This window comes from Crocuta crocuta, unplaced genomic scaffold (genome assembly GCF_008692635.1).
Source record: "Crocuta crocuta isolate KB4526 unplaced genomic scaffold, BGI_CrCroc_1.0 scaffold323, whole genome shotgun sequence".
Lineage (NCBI taxonomy): Eukaryota > Metazoa > Chordata > Mammalia > Carnivora > Hyaenidae > Crocuta > Crocuta crocuta.
The window spans coordinates 3,112,522-3,130,630 of NW_027536465.1; the positions used below are offsets into that span (position 1 = coordinate 3,112,522).

At 56.7% G+C, this 18,109-nt stretch overlaps 2 protein-coding genes across 7 annotated transcripts in view; one reads left to right on the forward strand and one right to left on the reverse strand.

Annotated features, from left to right (window-relative positions):
* DDB1 (damage specific DNA binding protein 1) overlaps positions 1-3,680 on the reverse strand; it is a 29,890-nt gene extending 26,210 nt beyond the window's left edge. Inside the window, exons 1-4 of the mRNA XM_077748913.1 lie at positions 3,478-3,680; positions 2,128-2,276; positions 740-856; positions 184-405 (exon numbers count right to left, since the gene is read on the reverse strand). Of these exons, the coding sequence (XP_077605039.1) occupies positions 184-405; positions 740-856; positions 2,128-2,276; positions 3,478-3,538 (549 nt within the window). The 5' untranslated portion in view covers positions 3,539-3,680. The remainder of the gene's footprint in view (positions 1-183; positions 406-739; positions 857-2,127; positions 2,277-3,477) is intronic.
* Positions 3,681-3,804: 124 nt separating this feature from the next.
* On the forward strand, positions 3,805-16,029 carry TKFC (triokinase and FMN cyclase). 6 transcript variants are annotated; one of them, XM_077748929.1, is made up of 19 exons: positions 3,805-3,866; positions 5,215-5,316; positions 6,457-6,662; positions 7,858-8,047; positions 9,123-9,233; positions 9,311-9,492; positions 10,266-10,344; positions 10,646-10,735; positions 11,461-11,495; positions 11,576-11,660; positions 11,747-11,836; positions 12,369-12,485; positions 12,787-12,906; positions 13,020-13,205; positions 14,113-14,219; positions 14,323-14,426; positions 14,562-14,595; positions 14,700-14,789; positions 15,157-16,029. In XM_077748929.1, exons 3-19 carry the CDS (start codon positions 6,501-6,503, stop codon positions 15,316-15,318), a joined length of 1,944 nt encoding a protein of 647 aa, XP_077605055.1. In that variant the 5' UTR covers positions 3,805-3,866; positions 5,215-5,316; positions 6,457-6,500; the 3' UTR covers positions 15,319-16,029. The 6 variants fall into 6 exon arrangements, with proteins under 6 accessions (XP_077605055.1, XP_077605058.1, XP_077605059.1 ...); XM_077748932.1 differs by having other exon boundaries at positions 13,068-13,205; XM_077748930.1 differs by having other exon boundaries at positions 3,839-3,881.
* Positions 16,030-18,109: the final 2,080 nt, after the last annotated feature.

Consider the following 18,109-nt stretch of genomic DNA (forward strand, 5'->3'; position numbering starts at 1 on the left):
CACTGCGCTCAAGACGCAATCAAAATCTGACCCACATTAATCATACCGTTCAAAACATTTGAGGACAGATACATGAAACTCTCTGCCTACCCTACTACCAAATCCAGACATTCCAATTAGCGAAAATTAACTCCCACTGTGCAACCCCACACCGCTTCCCCCTCTCCCCCTCAGCTCTGGTACCTGGTAGACAAAGCAGATGGTAGGTGCTTGGCAACCATAGAGGAACTTGACGTCGATGACATGCAGCTCCTCCAGGCGGATGTTGAAGGCCTTGAGCTCTTTATTGTCCCGGTCTAGTGGAATAACCTTGAAAAGGCCATCGTAGAGTCGCAGGCCAATCATGCGGCACTCAGGGTCAATGATGCCAATAATGCCAGTCTCTGAGGGGCGGCCGATACGGTCCTAAGGAGTAAAACTGGGGTTAGGGTAGAACCTCCACACTCAGGGTAACAGAGGATACCGGGCACCTTCTCCCCAAGATGATGTTAGGGGTAGCAATAAAACTAGCAGCATCTACTCGACACGCCAGCGAGCCCACGTGTCAGTGTGGGCCTTTTTGCAAAACACCGAATCTCCATGAATTTGCACCCTGTCGCTTGGTCTCTTCCTGTCTTCACGAAAGCTCCAACGCTTTGTGTTTTCTCTGTTTCTCCTGCCCTCAGCAGCTCGATTTTCTCCATCAAATCACGACAGCTCCACCCAAAACACTCTCATTGGCCCGAAGCAGCCACCTCACCTGGACGTTGCCATGGGCTCGCGTTATGATATCGATGCTCTCGCCGCTCTGCTTGTACTCCAGGATGCAGGCGTTGTACTTGGCTGTCAGGATAAACAGTAGATCTTTGCTCTCCCCCTGGAAACCAACGTAATACCATCAAGACAAGTTCTTTTTAAAAAAATTTTTTTTATGTTTTTAAATTTATTTTTGACAGAAAAGGAGAGACAGAGCATGAGCAGGGGAGGGGCAGAGAGACACAGAAACACAGAAACTGAAGCGGGCTCCAGGCTCTGAGCTGTCAGCACAGAGCCCAACGCGGGGCTCGAACTTGTGAACCACAAGATCATGACCTGAGCTGAAGTCAGCCGCTTAACTGACTGAGGCACCCAGGCGCCCCTAAAAGAGGTTCTTTTTTAAAACAAAAATACCCACCCAGTCTTAAGCATCTTTCTTTAAACATGCTAAGTTCTTGAAGAACTTTCTTTTCTCCCCAAGAGAAAAACGCAAAGTGAGCAGGTAAGACATCTCAGGCACACAGACCCTAAGGGTGTGTGCAAAAGGCCAGAACTAAAGCAGGTAAACATCTGGGCAGCACTTTGATGATTGTGCATGTCTCTGCCCTGCCCACAGTAACATCTTGTCTATTTCCATCTCAAGCTAATCTCACTCATTCCATTCACATTCTCAAAGATGAATGTAATGCCTCCTCTAATCCTCTCCAGCTATTTGAAGAGGGAAAAACATGTGAATAACGATGGAAGCAAAAATGGATCTACGAAGTCTCACTGACCTATTAACAGAGACCCGAAAGACTGAGTATTTTGTTCAAAGGATTACAATTGAAATTTTCGACACACTGCTTTCTTGTCAGAGTCAGTTAGGATACAATGAAGCAACGTAGATGAAAGCATCTGAATTACAATGAAGATAACACTATAATTGTTAGTGTAACAGTAAATGCTTGCTGCGTAATAGCTCCTATTACTAAAACATTTCCTCTTCCCAGTAACCCAGCAGATCTTCTGCCGTTATCCCCGTTCCACAAACAAGCAAATAAGGCTCTGGGGCTCAGAAAGGTTAGGGGACACCACCCAAAGTCAGAATCGAAATGGAATAAAACCAGAATGGCCCTTGTCAAGAGCCTACTCTCTGAATCAGTATGGTGACCCACATTTCAAACTGCCGTGGTTCCCCCTTCTAGAGAAGTCAACTTGACCATGTTTTTCCTAGTGACTCTCTTCTACTTCTAGGAAGCTTGTTCAAGAATATAACTTGAAACCCCGCCATTCAAAAAAAAAAGAGATTTTTCTCTCCTAAACCCCATTTCACCCAGCCCAAGCCAAAGTGGAACAAGGCAAGAGCATCCACGACAGTTCCTGCTTCTGGGCCCAACCCAGAGCACTTACCTTGGGCCTGAAAAGCTCCATGACAGCGATCTTCCCATACATGCCCACCTCTTTGACGGGCCGAAGCCCCTCAGCAGTGACCACATAGATCTCTAATCTCGTGTTTTTGGCAATCAACAGGTTCAAGTCTTCGGCTGACGTAAAGTGTCCTGAAAGGAACAGATCCTCTAACTTTGGAAGCCAGAGCAGTGTCTACATAATCCTATCACTTGTACTTAAATACCTCCAGAATTCACATTTATTTCAGATTTCTCTGGCTCCCTCCATTTACTTCCTTCTTGCCAAATCCAGCACCTCAGAGAGTCTCACTTCACACGTTCAAGAAAGCTACTTCTCCAATCAGACTAAGAAAACCGGACCAGGCCTAAGAGTGGCATGTCCTTCCACTGACAATGACTGTGAAAATCTTTCAGATGGCTCTGTGCCCTCCAATTTTACTTTTCCTACTGCAGTGGCACACTGATCTTCTCATGAGGGGATGCTGGAGAAAGTGTTCATCTCCAGTCAGTCCTTACCTACATTCTCACAAAATCTTTACCAAACAGACCAGATCGAATGCAAATTCTCAGAGCCTTATATTAAGACAGTGTTTTGTCCACACCTCTTGCCTTCCCGGCAGTCTACCAACCCCCGCCCCCATCCACACTCCTTACAGTTCCCAACTCCCCAAACAAGAGTTTTGTTTTGGAATCATGATTAGGATGTACACAAATATACAAATTTGAGGTCTTCATATTCTGCTGTGAACGTGGTTCAGGAAGATTATTCCCGGGGTTCTGGACGTCCGTGTCCTTTGTGATCCTTGCCTAGTCAACAAGGCAAACCCAGCACTGGGCCGGGCCATCCACCCGCCGCTCCAGCAGCTCCCTGGAGTAAACAACAGCCCCAGGCAAAGAACACTGCTCTCCTTTGGGTGAACGGGTACATTCCTCACATCCCTCCACCTCCTGCACCTTCCAGGCTCTCCTACTGGAAAATACTGACCCGAAAAAAAGTCGCCATCGCCACCGCCCCTTCCCCTGACCGCACGAGGCCAATCTGGGGGCCCCAGCAGCCCCGCACAATCAACTCACACTTCGCTCTCTGTCCTGGTGGGGCCCGTCCCTGTCCCCGAGGCCAAGTGACCTCCCGGGACGAAAGGGGACCCTCAAGCGCAGCTTTACTCCCCAAAAGGCGCGTGCCGAGGACAGCTTCTTTAATGTCGTGGGCTGGCGGAGCTCCGTCGGCCGCCAGCACCTTCCATTCCCGGGACTCGGTCCCGCCCGGCCGCCCCAGGGGCCGCGGGCCTCCCTAGGCCTCGGTGCCCCCCAGCTCCCTCCCTCGCGGGGTCCCCTGCCCCGGCAGCCTCACCGGTCACGCAGCCGTTCACCGCGGTGGGCTTCTGTGCCGTTACCACGTAGTTGTACGACATGTCGAGGTCTGGGGCGGCCCGTCGGCACTCGAGCGCAACGACAGAGAAATGGACACAGGCGAAGAGACAGCGGCCCCCACCCGCGCGCGGCGAACTCCAATGCCGCTGCCTCCGCCCCAGAGACACGTTGCAGGCCAGAGCGGCCGGGGCGCGGGGCATCACGGGACGGCCTCACCTGGCCTCTTGGAGGACTCACGGCGCCCTCGGCGGCCAACCAAAAGAGGCCCCGCCCTCAGAGGCCCCGCCCCGCCTCTTACCGCCAGAGCCCGGAGTACCCGGATGAGGGCGAGCTGTCGGGGGTCCTTAGGAAGCGGCTGCGGTTTCAGAGGTGTCTGATGCGGGCGTGAGTGGGTGGGGGCCCCTCCATCCGCCCTCGGAACCGACCCTCTGCCCTCAGCCCCGTCCTCGTCTTTCGCCCAACCGAAGACCCGGTCCTGTCCCTTTTCCATTGCTCGGAGAATTCTCGGGGCTGATCTCCCTTTTGGAACCGGAAGAATTGCAGAGGTCCAAGAGGGGCAAGGAGGTGACAGCAATTTGTGCACCTCCCAGACCGGAACCAAGGTCCGGACCTCTCTCTCCTTAGTACCCCCAGTTCCTCCAAACTCAGCCGGTACCCTCACCTGACCCTAGAATGATTGATCACTCCGCCTTACCTCGGAGGACACCAGGAGCCTCGCCTTTTTTCTTTTAAACTGTGTTTTCTTTTTCAGACTTGGAAGGGCCCCCTGGGCCACTTGCCCTCATTATTAGTACAAATTCTGACCTCAAACACAAAACCAGAATTTTCCCGGGATGAGACCCTTGAATGGCCCAGGAAAGCAGTGCCCCTACCATTTCCAGGCCACTGCACATCAGAAAGGCTTTGCAAGAAGTAGGAGGAGAACCAGGTGGCTCTGAGCACCTACAGAATGCCACAGAGAAGGCAACCCTCATTTTACAGATGAGGAAGCTGAGGCTCAGGGGAACTGGTTTACCTAAGATCTCCCCAAGAAGTCAGAGGCAGAGCTAGGTGGGGACCCTAGATGTGGATTATTTCTATTGCAGACACATGGTGAGCACAAGACCCTGAACAAGGCTGCACTTAGAGAAGCTAAAATGGCTTTGTAGTTTCCCTGTGTGGTTTCCCCCACCAAGGATTCTCGAGGACTTAGGAAGCACTGAATAACCAATAGAAAGAGCACAGGCTTTGTAGAAAGACTAGGCATGAGTTTGGGTCCTGGCTCTTATTACCAGTATGACCTTGGACAAGTCATTAGAGCTCTCTGAGTCTGTTTCCCAGAGGTAAAATGGGGTCACCGACTTAGCTGCTTCCTTCCTGGTGTGGTGCCAAGGCCAAGTGTGTGAAGGTCTTTATAAATGAATTTGCTGCACGTGATGCCCATATAAGAGTTGAAGTTACTCCATGGGTAAATGCCCCTTGGTGAGGAGGTGGGTGCTGTCCCTGGGCATAAGAGCAGCCCCTGTGCCCAGCATGGATCAATCTGACTTCTGGCAGCCAAGTGCAGGCGTGAACCTTGGTCAGCCCCACGCTCTTCTCCATCTGCAGCCCACGTACTAGAGTTTGGACTTGGATCAAAGTCTGGAGCAGCTCCCTCATTACCAGAGCCGTGGAAGCGTGATTGTGCCAGTCGGCTGCCAGTGCCACCAACAGCTCATACTGTTACCCACTCCTGCAGGTGCGCCTACCACCTTCGCTGTGCTTACACCCAGGTAGCACCCACGGGATCGCCCATCAGCGCAAGTGTGAACTCAGCTTGCTTCAGAGCCTCCCCACCATGGTGAGTCCCATGACGACCAGGGCAGAGGAAGGATACCGTGGCCTTGGAGCAGTGGGGGTGCCAGCCCCAGGCGTGCTGGGGTTCCTTACACCCTGACAAAGAGATGCTGCTGCCTCAGAGAGGTTATGAGAGGAGAGGGTCCTCCTTCCTCTCCTCTCAGGGCCAGATCTCTGCTTCCCTCCATTCCCCCTCTGGTCCCAGCCGGGCCTGGGGCCGCAGCCTCTGAGTCTCTCCAAGGCCCATCGGTCCGATCTCGTCTGATCTCCGAAACTGAGCAGGGTCGGGCCTGGTTAGTACTTGGATGGGAGTCCAAGGCCCATCAGCCCCTGGTCTCGGTCATATGTTTAGATTAGACTGTTACCGGGTGCCTATTCTGTGATTGACACCGTAGCAGCCACAGAAGCAGGTGTGAAGGGTCTAGTGTCGGTTCCTGAACCCGGGGCGAGTGTGCGCCGGTCCCAGAGGTGGGATCTACGCCGTGGGTGGCTCACCTGCCTCTGGGCGTTACTCCAGGTCCACTCTGGAACTAGATCTGAACCAAAGGGGGCCTGGGACGGACCTGGGTTCAAATTTCAGCCTGTCAGCAACCTTGTAAGAGACTGATCTCTGAGGTTATTTGGGTTTTTTCCTCCTCGTCTACAATGCGAGGCAGATTAAGGCCCACCTCCGAGTGGCTGTGAGGGGGTGATCAGACCAGAATCGGGGGGGGGGGCTCACTCAGGGCCTAATCAACCTCCTTTCCTTTTCTATCCTCTCAGGCCTCTGGGAACCAGGGTTGGCACTGGTCCCCGAGCTGCCCCTCTGGCTCTGGTTCTGAAGTGCTTGCAAATCCCAGGTGGGATTGACTGTCAGGAATGGCAGGGGACACATTCTCGGGGCCGTGGTGGCCCTGGGGGCTGGGCTTGAAGTTAGAGCAACTCACAGTTTCTTTGCGTATTCCGGTCCCCAGAGGGCTCTGAGCCACAAGCCCATGCCCTTACTAGGACAAGACTTCTGTCACTCTCCGCCTCCCTTCAGCCCCTCGGGAAAACAGCATAAGGCTCAAATGGAATGAGCTTTGGAGCCAAGCAGACCTGGACACTTACTGGCTGTGTGACCCTGGGCAAAGTCACTAAACCGTGCCTCGGTTTCCTCTTCCAGGCTAATCTGCCCTCCATCGTGTTGCTGGGAATAGTAAATGAAACATGCGCAGGAGCACTCAGACCCAGACCTCGCTCTCAGTCGCTACTTGGGAACAGAGCCAGTGTTATTATTCTGCTCGCTTCCTGCTGACCTGGGCCGCCCTCCTAATCCCAGAGCAGGTGGCTCAGCTTTGGCCCCCGCTGGAGGTGGCACAAAGGACCCAGGTGCCCTCATAGGATTGGGGAAGGAGCCTTAGGGGAGATGCACCTTGACAGGACCCGGCTCAGAGCTGCCCCGGGCCACCAGGTGGCGCTGGGAGCCTGCCCTCCGGGATCCCCGTCGGGCTCGTCTCTTTGTGGGACAAAGGCCGGGCCCGCTCCCCCATCTACAAACCTTATACAGCTGGCAAGGTGTAGAAAAGGGGAGTAGCAGCCTTTTATTCAGTTCTTCCCCTACAGCAGGTACATACGCTAGGTTATTAAGTCCCCAATTGGCCGAGGAAGAAAAGGTCACAGCCGACCAGAGGCAGACGTGGGCTTTGAGCCCAAGCACTCGTGACCGCGGAACCCCAGTCTTCTTCCACTCTAGCCCCCACGCCCGCTGCTGCCTGCACCCCGTGTCAGCCCGGCCCTCCCCTCAGGCCAGCCGCTCCAGGCCCTCCCAAGCGAGGTGTCCCACGGCCAGGGTCCACCTCTGCTTGTGAGGAAGCCCACCTCTTCCTGCCGGCCACTGGTTGCCCAGCTCATTCTAACTTGCTTCCCGGCCCGGCCACCATACGCTTTCACACCTGCGGACCCTGGTGTGTACTCTCCCCCCACCCGGAATAGCCTCATCGTTCTTCCCTACGCCTAGGCCTCTGACCCCCTTTACCTCCCTAACTCCTGCCTGTCCTCACAAAACTCTCGGGGTGCGCCGAGGACACGATGCACGTGCACTTCCCGCAGCACGTGGCAATGATCTCTCTGCGTTTCCATCAAGGGCAGGCCCAGCATTCTCTTAACTCTTGACACGCAGCTCCTGGCACCAAGAGGCTCGGGAGATGTTCGTCCCGCACCAGAGGCCCAGCTGGAGCGGCAAATGGGTACGGGGCCTCCTAGGCTGAGGGCTTCTCCTCCTTTGACAGGCGAAGACTGCTGGGCGCTGATGTTACTACATTTTTTTTTAATACTCAGGATTCTAGTTCCCCTCTCTTATTTGTCCTGAAGCCATTCTCCCAGGTAAATTTAAGCCACAGTCCCACGCACTTCATACATTTTGCCCCGAATAAATAATCCCGAATTAAGAGAACTCCAGAAACAGCCACCTAAGAAAGGCAGGCCCAATTCAAGGAACTGCTGTGTGTTGGGACTCCTCTGGTTAAGGGGTCTCTGCCGCAGCTGCGTGTCCCACCCGGAGCCTCCCCCCGCTCCTCTCCCGCAGACATCCAAGAAGCTGGTGAACACGGTGGCAGGCTGTGCGGACGAGGCCCTTGCCGGCCTGGTGGCCTGCAACCCCCACCTGCAGCTCCTACAAGGTCACCGCGTGGCCCTCCGTTCTGACCTGGACAGCCTCAAGGGCCGTGTGGCACTGCTGTCCGGCGGGGGCTCTGGCCATGAGCCTGCCCATACCGGTGAGTAGTCTGAGTGGAGGAGGTGGGCTCCTGGGAGATCCTCGGTGCTCCTGGGGGGTCAGGACAGAGCGCAGGTCGGGTCCTTGTTCCTGCTCTCCTGGCCCCTCAGGCTGTGCTCTGGGGCCCATCGTGGCCTTTCTCTGGGCCTCAGGCTCTATGTCTCTGAGGCACAGAGTTGGACCAGATGATCTCTCAGGCCCTTCCAGCTCTGCGGGTCAGCGATTCTGTGAATCCTGGCCTTCGAGGCCCCCATGACCCTTCCCCTCCTCCATGAAGCCTTCCTGATTTTTCCAGCCTACAACAGTATCCTCCTTGTGAATTCCCACCCTACATTTTCACATGCAACATGGACAGCCCTAGGTTGTTTCCTGTTCAGTGCCAGACATGTGAGTGTCCATTGAGAACTCCTAGGGGCAGGGACCGGGCTTTGTATCATCTGTGCCTTCCCTGTCCCTCTCGGCAAAGCCACCTGAGCGCCATTAATGAGCACCTGTTGTTGCCTGCTTTGGGCGCTAGGGATGCAGCAGTGAATCAAAAAGATAAGGTACTTGTCCTCACAGAGCTTCTGTTGTCCTTTGGGGAGACGGTAACCTGGTAAACACATAGTGAAAGAGAGCATTCCGGGGGCAACTGGCTGGCTCTGTCGGTTAAGCATCCGACTTTGGCTCAGGCCATGATCTCACAGTTCGTGGGTTCGAGCCCCACATCAGGCTCTGGATCCTCTGTCCCCGTCTCTCACTGTGTCTCTTCTGCTGGTTCTCTCTCTCTCTGTCTCCACATAAACAAGTAAACTTTTTGTAAAAAAAGAGAGAGGCTTGCAGAGCACATACGTGAAGTAGCAGAGCGAGGAGAGCAAGGTAAAGGGAACCCCCTGGTCACTGGGGACGGGATAGCGACTTGCCTCAGTTAGGAGGTCAGGGAAAGCCTCTCCTGAGGAAGGGTCTGTGGAGGGTGAGCCACGTACTCTTTCAGCACCAAGCACACAGTAGGGCTCACCAAACCATGAGGCCCAGGAGTGTGGAAGCCCCGAGGACTGCAGGCACTGGTCCCCAGCAAGCACCCTCTCTGTCCCCAGGCTTCATAGGGAAGGGGATGCTGACTGGGGTCATCGCGGGAGCCGTGTTCACCTCCCCGGCAGTGGGCAGCATCCTGGCAGCCATCAGGGCAGTGGCCCAGGCGGGCACTGGTAAGCCTGGCGTGTGCGGGAGGGGCTGCTACGGGGGGGGCCAGGCACTGAGCGGGCGCTGCTGGCTGCCCCTGCAGCGGGGACCCTCCTCATCGTGAAGAACTACACGGGAGACCGGCTCAACTTCGGCCTGGCCCGGGAGCAGGCCCGGGCCGAGGGCATCCCCGTGGAGATGGTGGTTGTTGGGGATGACAGCGCTTTCACCGTCCTGAAGAAGGCGGGCAGGCGGGGACTCTGCGGCACAGTGCTCATACACAAGGTGAGATCCCTACTCCACCCGGGACACTGGCTGGCCCCCACCCCCCACCCCCAGCCTTCTCTTCCAGGTGGCACCTGGTACCTGGACCTTTTCCAGCCAACCCATCGCCCAAGGAGCCACTCCTTCCCCAGCGCTCCCCAATCCAGAAGCCCTTTCAGCTACCCAAGTGCAGGATAGAAGCATTCTCCCAGGCCCTTCCCTCTAGCCAGCTGCCCTGTCCCAGTGACCCAACTCCCGGATGCTCCTACGACACACGTGCCCCTCAGAGCCCTGCCCTTACTGTCCCAACCTTGGTTCAGTGCGTGTGTGCTCATGCCCAGGGGGCGGTCACTGTTCCTCGCTGGGCTACCCACCAGCTTCCTGCCTACCCTTCGAGTATGTTCCCCGCACTGCACCAGAGGTGCCTTTTGAAAATGTGTATCTGACCAGGTTGTTCACCTGCTGAAAGCCTCCTAGGCTTCTGAGACTCAACCAGGGCTCCTTGGTCAGGTGTCCACTAACTAGCTGTGTGACGCTGGACCAGTGACCTCCCTTCTTTGGGCCCATTTCTCTGTTTGCAAAGTCTCTTCTGGCTCCAAGAGATTGGGGTGCTTGAAGATTCCTGGCAAGTGTACTGTGCACGCAGAGGGTGCACTCTTCTGCCCTGAATGTGGGAGGCCGGGTTGATGGGGCCGTACTGAGATGCCCTCTTCCCAACTAGAAGCTCAGCCCCGGCCACTCGTCTACCCCCACGTGGTATGGTGACCCCTTCCCCTCATTCTGTGCGGGTGCAGGTGGCTGGTGCCCTGGCTGAGGCAGGTGTGGGGCTGGAGGAAATCACAAATCGGGTGAGCGTGGTTGCCAAGGCCATGGGTGAGTGCCGGCCCAGGGATTTGGGAGGGGCCAGTGGGAGGTTGAGGCTGACCTTGGGGCTGACCAGGAGGGCCTTCCAGGCTCTTCCCCAGGGACTGAGGGAACGTCTCCTGGGGGAGCTCTCGGGGACAGGTAGCGTGGGTGCCCAAGCTGGGTTTCTCTTCCACCACTGAGGCGAAGAGTCTGGCAGCCTGTGTCAGCCAAGAGGCTGCCGTGGGCAGAGCTCCCCGGGTGTCGCTGCCGCCTGGCCTGGCGCCCCGTGCTGAGAGCAACCACCCTTCTCCCGCCTTGTCTCCTGCAGGAACCCTGGGAGTGAGCTTGTCTTCCTGCAGCGTCCCTGGCTCCAGACCTACCTTCGAGCTCTCACCTGATGAGGTGGAGCTGGGCCTGGGTGAGTTGGGGGCCAGACATGTCCCAGCCATGCCTGCGCCTGGGCCTTGCCCGCATCTTCTGCTCTGGGAGCTGTCTTCTCTGCCCGCCCAGATCAGGGACCAAAGCAGTCTTAGTTGTTTTATTTTTTAAGTTTAAGTAATCTCTACACCCAACATGGGGATTGAACTCACAGCCCCAAGATCAAGACTGGCACGCTCTTCCGACAAAGCTAGCCAGGTGCCCTGGTCTTAATATTTTTAAGTGGGCACTTGAGGCCCTTCTGACCCAGCCTGCCTGGTCTCTTTACCTGCTTTACCATCCACTCCCAGGGCTCTGGCCACAGGGACTCTGCGCCACTGCCCTCCCTGTCTCTGTTCACACCATTTCTGGGCCCCTCCGCCCTGCCCAAAATCAGCAAAGGGAGGTCAGAGGCCACCCAGCTCCCTTCTCCCTCCCCCCCTGCTTCTGAAGAAGCCCTCAGGTGGTCTCGCCATGATTGCCTCTAGTTAAAGCTACTTAACTAGTTAGAAGTTAAGTAGTTAAGGTTCTAGCTGTCTCCACTACCCAGCCATAAGCTCCCAGGGAGCAGGGCTGTGTTTTTCATTATCCTGTCCGTTGCCCCCAATACCCCTCACATACACGGTGCCTAGCCTCGTGCTGAGCACTTAGTAAATCCTTGAGCAAAACGTGAGGAGCAAATCCGCAGGCCCTGTGTGGGTCCCCGGTGACCGAGTCTATCCACAGGGATCCACGGGGAAGCTGGCGTGCGCCGGATAAAGGTAAGAGGATTCTGTGGCCCAGGCTGGTGGTAGGCCCAGGCCTCCCAACGCGGCTCACTCCTGGCTCTTCCTTCTGACAGATGGCATCTGCCGATGAGATCGTGACACTCATGCTCGACCACATGACGAACTCTTCCAACGTGTCCCATGTGCCCGTGCAGTCAGGTGAGGGGCTGTCTCGCTGTCCCCCAGCCTCTCCTCCTACTCTGGGCAGGGGGCCTGGAGAGTCTCACGCAGGTGTCTGCCCGCAGGCTCCTCAGTGGTGCTCATGGTCAACAACCTGGGTGGCTTGTCATTCCTGGAACTGGGCATCGTAGCCGACGCGGCTGTCCGCTCTCTGGGTGAGCCCCGCACCGGAAGGGGACCTCCCCAACCCCTGGAGCTCCTTTCCCTGCAGCCCTTCAAAGCCAGACATAAGAAAAGCAGCCAAAATGGGGTGTTGAGATGGCCCAGAGCAGGGGCCGTACAGGCAGACGAGCCCAAGTCAGGCCGTGGCTCTGCCAGCTGATTGCTGGATGCCTTGAGCCTGTCTCCTTGTCTGTTAGGAGGGGGCAGTAGTAGTACCTGCCTTACAGGGTCGTTGTGAGAATCACGCGAGATTAAGCCAACAGAACACACCTAGCATAGGGTCTGGCAGCTGATGAGAACTCAGTAAAGGAGACTTGTAATTACGTATCTTCCCTATAGGGGGCACCTCCAGGGAATGTGGTGATTCGGGGCATCCCTGAGGGAATCTAGCCTTCTCCCGACTAACCTCAGGACTCTAGCTTCCAAAGTCCTTGTTTCTCTCTGTTTCTTGCCCTGGCGCTCTGAGGACAAGGGCCCGCTTTCCTCTCCTTCCCTCCCTTATGGACCTTGGCTCTGGTATTGCAGAGGGCCGCGGGGTGAAGATCGCCCGTGCCCTAGTGGGCACCTTCATGTCCGCCCTGGAGATGCCTGGCATTTCTCTCACCCTTCTGCTGGTGGATGAGCCTCTCCTGAAACTGATCGGTGAGACCTGGAAGCCGGGGTCATCCAAGCCTGGCCTCCTTGTGGCCAGAGGGAGCCCCCGGCACTTGGAGACGCCCCAGCAGGGACCATGACCTCTGTGGCTTCGCCAGCCTTTGACTCTTACTTGAGGAGCTGGTATTAGGATCCTCCCCCGGGACCTTCCACCCTTCCCTTGTACACAGCAGGCGCTCAGTACTTGCTGGTTGAGATGGAGGGAACCAGGCACAGGTGGGAAGTCCATGTCCCACTTGATCCCTGACCGGCTGACCTGTGTCTACAAGAGTCATCATGCTGTCCCTAGATGCTGAGACCACTGCATCGGCCTGGCCCAATGTGGCCAAGGTCTCTGTGACTGGGCGGAAGCGGAGCCGGGCGGCCCCTGCCGAGCCTCTGGAGGTTCCCGACACCACTGCTGCAGGAGGTACCCCGCCGTGCCATTAGGGAAGGTGGCCCAGGGAGTCGGCCTGAGCCCCGAGGGGTGTGGGGTAGACAAGGGATCTCTTACCCATGCCCCCCCACCCTGGTCAAGTTCAGTTGTGGAGGAACCAGGCGTACCTCTTCCCCACTGGCCTCCCTCTCCAGCCTCGGCCTCGCAGCAGGTGGCGCTTGTCCTGGAACGGGTGTGCGCCACCCTCCTGGGCCTGGAGGAACATCTGAACGCCCTGGATCGAGCTGCCGGTGACGGGGACTGTGGCACCACCCACAGTCGCGCTGCCAGAGGTGGGTGCCAGGCTCCCTCTAGGGGGGAGGGGCTGGTGTCCAACATTCACTATGAGATTTTGGCATTTCACGAACCAGAACAATTTTAAAAGCCCTGGGAGTGTTCACGTGGAAGGGCCAACTTTTATTTTACAGAGGTCATTCACAGAACCCAGCATCCCATTCCCTTGTTTTCTTAAGAAAAGTTTTTTCTAATGCTCCAAACGTGGAAAGGTTGTTACTGCAAAATAAAATGTAATCTTTTTTATAAGATGACGTATTTTAAACGTATTTACAGAAGTCAGCTCTAGGCCACCGTGGGGCTTGAACTCACAACCCCAAGATCAAGAGTCGCATGTTCTACTGAGCCAGCCAGGTGCCCCAGAATGTGATCTTTTATAGTGAACAATAACTTCAGGTTCAAGGGAAACTCATACGATTGTCCTTATTTTTCTCAGCTTACCCAGAATAATGAAAAGCTCTTGATTATCCAGCCAACACAGGCTGGATTCCGGCAAGAATTAGGCGCACTCCGGGCCTGGCACTGCTCTCGGTGCTCTGAATACAATAGTGAGCAAAGCAGATAAAACTCCCTGCCCTCGTGGCTTACGTGCGGGTCAGGGAGGCAAACAGCCAACGGGGGAATATCCGTGCGAGAGGGCGCAGTGCCAAGGGCCGAGGAGAAACAAGCAGGGGCGCGAGGCAGGGAACGTCAGGTCAAGGGTGTCGGGGCGTGCCTCACCTTCCGGGTGACTGCCCAGGTCCCTGTCAGTCCCCGTCTCCCGCCCCTCTGCAGACTGCACAGGGGACATAGACAGGGAGCTTTGGGAATCTCCCGAGGTCGGATTCCTTCCGCCTGGCAGCGAGGCCTGGGTGCTTGGTTGGGGCCCGAGCCTCTGAATTCGTCATCGTTTTTCTCTGTCTGCAGCCATCCAGGGGTGGCTGAAGGAGGGTCCGCCCCCTGGCAGCCCTGCCCAGCTACTCTCCAAACTGTCCCTCCTGCTCCTGGAGAAGATGGGAGGCTCCTCTGGGGCGGTGAGTGCTGGCAGCCCCTGGGACCGCAGGGCTGACGGAGGTGTCCCCGGGTGGCTGAGGCCCAGGTGCGCCCCATGTGCTCAGCGTGTTGGTCCCCCCCCAGCTCTACGGCCTCTTCCTGACCGCGGCGGCCCAGCCCCTCAAGGCCAAGACGGACCTGCCGGCTTGGTCTGCTGCCATGGAGGCCGGCCTGGAGGCCATGCAGAAGTGAGCCAGAGCCCCAGACCCGAGACCAGGGCGGGCTGGGGGCAGTGGGTGACGTCACCGCTCCCAGCCAGACCCTGTCCCCAGCCCTAGAGAGATCCCCTGCAGGGAGTCCCACTCATTCTTGTTCCCTGCCAGGTACGGGAAGGCTGCTCCAGGGGACAGGACTATGGTGTGTATTCAGCCCAGCCCTTCCCTCTCTTGAGTGTAGAGGCCCTAAAGGCTCCCCTCAGTGGCGGGGCCCATCCTCAGTCCCCCCTCCCTCACCCTGTCCAGCTGGATTCCCTGTGGGCAGCAGGACAAGAGCTCCAAGCCTGGAAGAGCCCAGGCGCCAGTCTGCTCCACGTTTTGACAAAAGCAGTCCAGGTGAGTGAGGCGGGACCCAGCCCCCCAGGAAGACAGGCTTGGAGCCACAAGGCTCCCATCTCTTTGTGACCCCGAGCAAGTTAATATCCTTCCTGTACCTGTTTCCTCCTCTAAACCGGAGAGGAGTTCCTGCCTCAGGGCTGCTGTGAGGCTAAAGAGAGATGTGCAGCCGCGGCACGGTGTCTAGGACGCCGCAAGCCCTCGGTAGGCGGTAGCTTCTCACCCTGCTAGACGTAGGTGAGAGGTGACCCCTCCACCCTGGTGACAGTACTCAGGGCGCTGACAGAGCTGGGCAGGAGGGTGCAGGGTCCATGGGAGGAAGAGGCCCGGTGGTTCATCCTTGACCTGCTGCCACATTCCCACTCAGAGTGCGGAGGCTGCGGCCGAGGCCACCAAGACTATGGAGGCCGGAGCCGGGAGAGCCAGTTACATCAGCTCTGCGCGGCTGGACCAGCCGGACCCTGGGGCAGTGGCCGCGGCCGCCATTCTCCGGGCCATCCTGGAGGCCCTGCAGGGCCCGGGCGCGTGAGCACCTCCCTGGGCCTCCGTGCCCCTCTCACCGCTGTGTGGAGGTGGCCACTGGCAGTTCCTCTTGTCTTCCAGCTGTCACCCTTCCTGTCCCCTTGTCCCCAGAACCTGTCCCAAGTTCGACAGGGAACTCTGTACCAACCTCCGGATTTCCTACAGAGACTGCAGGCCCACGGTGGGTCACATACCACTTTAGCACTGCCTTTTGCCTCCTCAGGGAGGAGGGATGCTGGGGTCGCCCTGCTCTGCCCCCAGCCACCTCGGGGCCTTGGCAATAGGCATTTTCCTTGGGTGGCAACATGGCCTTTAATCGGCCATGCTAATTTGGTTTTAAGGCTCCCTGTGAAAGACCTTCCAACCCTGACCCTGAGTCAATGTGAAAAACAAGCAAAAAAACAAAAAAAAAACAAAAACACACACACAGAAGCAAGAGCTCCTGCTTTTGCTGCTGAGGGAGCACTAAGGCCTCAGCCTCTGATTGAAATGATTGTGACCCAGGGCGCGTGGGTGGCTCAGTCAGTTAGGCATCCCGACTTCAGCTCAGGTTATGGCCTCATGGTTCATGAGTCCAAGCCCCACGTCGGGCTCTGTGCTGACAGCTCAGAGCCTGGAGCCTGCTTCGGATTCTGTGTCTCCATGTCTCTGTCCCTCCCTTGCTCACATTCTGTCTCTTTCTCTCAAAAATAAATAAACACAAAAAAAAGAAAAGAAATGATCACGACCCATCCCCTACTACCTGACACCCAAGGGCAGGGTCTACACAGCTGGGCTGGCTCCACTGGGATCCCATTCCTGTTCTCTCTCCAGCACACACACCACACCTCATACGTGTACTTTTCTCAGCACTAATGTATTCTCTGGGAATCCAATGGGCAAACGGGACACCATAAGAAACCACTATATTGTGTGTGTGTGTGTGTGTGTGTGTGTGTGTGTGTGTGTAACTTTTTTGAAGTCGCCATATGCTAAAGCTCAGCGGTAGGACAGAAGCTGCACCCAGGTCCCTAGGGCAATCCCCGATAGCACTGGGGCAGGCAGGAGGGGCTGCTGAGGCTGGCGCATGGTGGAGATGGTACAGCGCACGCCTGGCCCATGCTCGGTGCTGGGGAGCAGTTAAAGGCACGAGCGTGGACTCAACCACAACTAAATCCCGATCTGGCTTCCAGCGAGCTACATAAACTCAGGCCCACTATTTAGCCTCTTGGAATCTGTACAGTCAGAACAGTACCTATCTGACAGAGACGTGGACAGGGAGTGATATGAACTGAAGGTAAAGCCCCCAGCACAGCCCAGGTGCTCACTCACTGAGTTACTGCCATCACTAGTGTCTGTACCACATCCTTCCGGGTCATCTGCTCCACCACCAGGAGGGATCGGCAGCTGGTCACAGAGGGAAGGAGGCCCCTCCATCACTTACTTTGCCCAAAGTTGGCTGCAGGCTGCCTCAGTCCCTGGGCTTCTCTGTCCAGGGTTCCCCGTCCACCATGGGTCTGTTACCTCACGTCCCTCACCGCTAGGTATGATTATCAGTGTGCACAGGTGCACATACCCAGCAGCTGGGAAGGAGACTGGCATAAACACCTGGCCTGTGGATCCCAACTCTACCATTTCCTGGCTGAGGGACCTCAGACCAGTGACCAAGCCACTTACCCTTCCTGAGTTCCAGTTATAAAACAGGAAACATTTTCTTCCTTGTGAGATAACCGAGTATGCAGAAGCTTTTCATCATTAAGGCCATCGGGACATATCACGAGTCACATGCCATTCCAGGAGGGCAGTCCTGAGATCTTTGGCGCCTTTTGATGTGCTCCTCCCCAGCCTCACGGTCAGAACTGTCCTGAGGCTTTTACAAGTTTCCCAGAGCTCATTTTACCACAATGTGATTACAGTAGAGAAGGCTTTGATTCTTTAAAACACGATAAATGGAAACCGAGCTGCATGAACAAGTCACAGACCCACCCACGCGGAAAGAGGGGGCGCTGGGCACATGACCGAGGTGCCTGGCAGTCATCCTGGGGGCTTCAAAGGTTCCATCCCCTCAGGAAGTCTAGTCACAATCCTGCCGACAGCGGGCCACGTGGGGTTGGGGTGGGTGGTCCGCCTCCTTGCCACCTGCCTGGGGTAAGTGCCGCTGGTCACTGAACAGGGCGGCAGGTGCTGGGTCCCGGCAGGGCTCATCTGAAGAGGGTGGGAAAAGCCACAGCGCCATCAAGATTCCCCGGTCCCATCCCCCCAATGCCCCCCAGCTGCTCGCCCTCTGGCATAACATGAGACTGGGTTTGGCCAAGCAAGGAGACACTGAGGGGGCAAAAAGCCACTCTGGTACTCAGCAGGGAGCGCCTTGGAAAGTGGCCATGGCCCCAGGGCTCTGCGGGGCACAATGCACCACAACCTTGGCTTGTAGCATGAGGAGCTGGGCAGAGTGAAAATCAGCTGGGCAGGGCTGTGCCAAGTGAGCGAGGCTGAGCCTGCCCGGGGCCAGGCAGAGAGGCCCCGATCTGGGGAGGAGGCGCTCCTGGGGCTCCTCCCTACTGGGACAGCCGGTGACATGCGGTCCTTGGGAGAGCAGGCCATCAGGGTTCCTGGGGCTGCACGACACTGACGGGCATGTAAGTCCCAGGGAAAGGCCAGGGTCTAGGCCACGGCTGTAGCAGCAGCAAGAGGCGGAGCCACACGGTCACAGTGCAGGCGACATGGAGCGCGAAACAGAACAGCAAAGAGCAGTCAGCTCCTCGGCTTCTCCGTCGAAGTTCTCCTTCCGTCACCTTCCATCTTCTCCATTCCAACCTCAT

Excerpts from the sequence above, each read along its gene's own strand:
- TKFC (XM_077748929.1), top strand. The coding sequence starts at position 6,501 with ATGCGCAGGAGCACTCAGACCCAGACCTCGCTCTCAGTCGCTACTTGG. Across the intron at positions 9,234-9,310 it reads AGTGGCCCAGGCGGGCACTG|CGGGGACCCTCCTCATCGTG; the intron begins GTAAGCCTGGCG and ends CTGCCCCTGCAG. Across the intron at positions 11,837-12,368 it reads CGCGGCTGTCCGCTCTCTGG|AGGGCCGCGGGGTGAAGATC; the intron begins GTGAGCCCCGCA and ends CTGGTATTGCAG.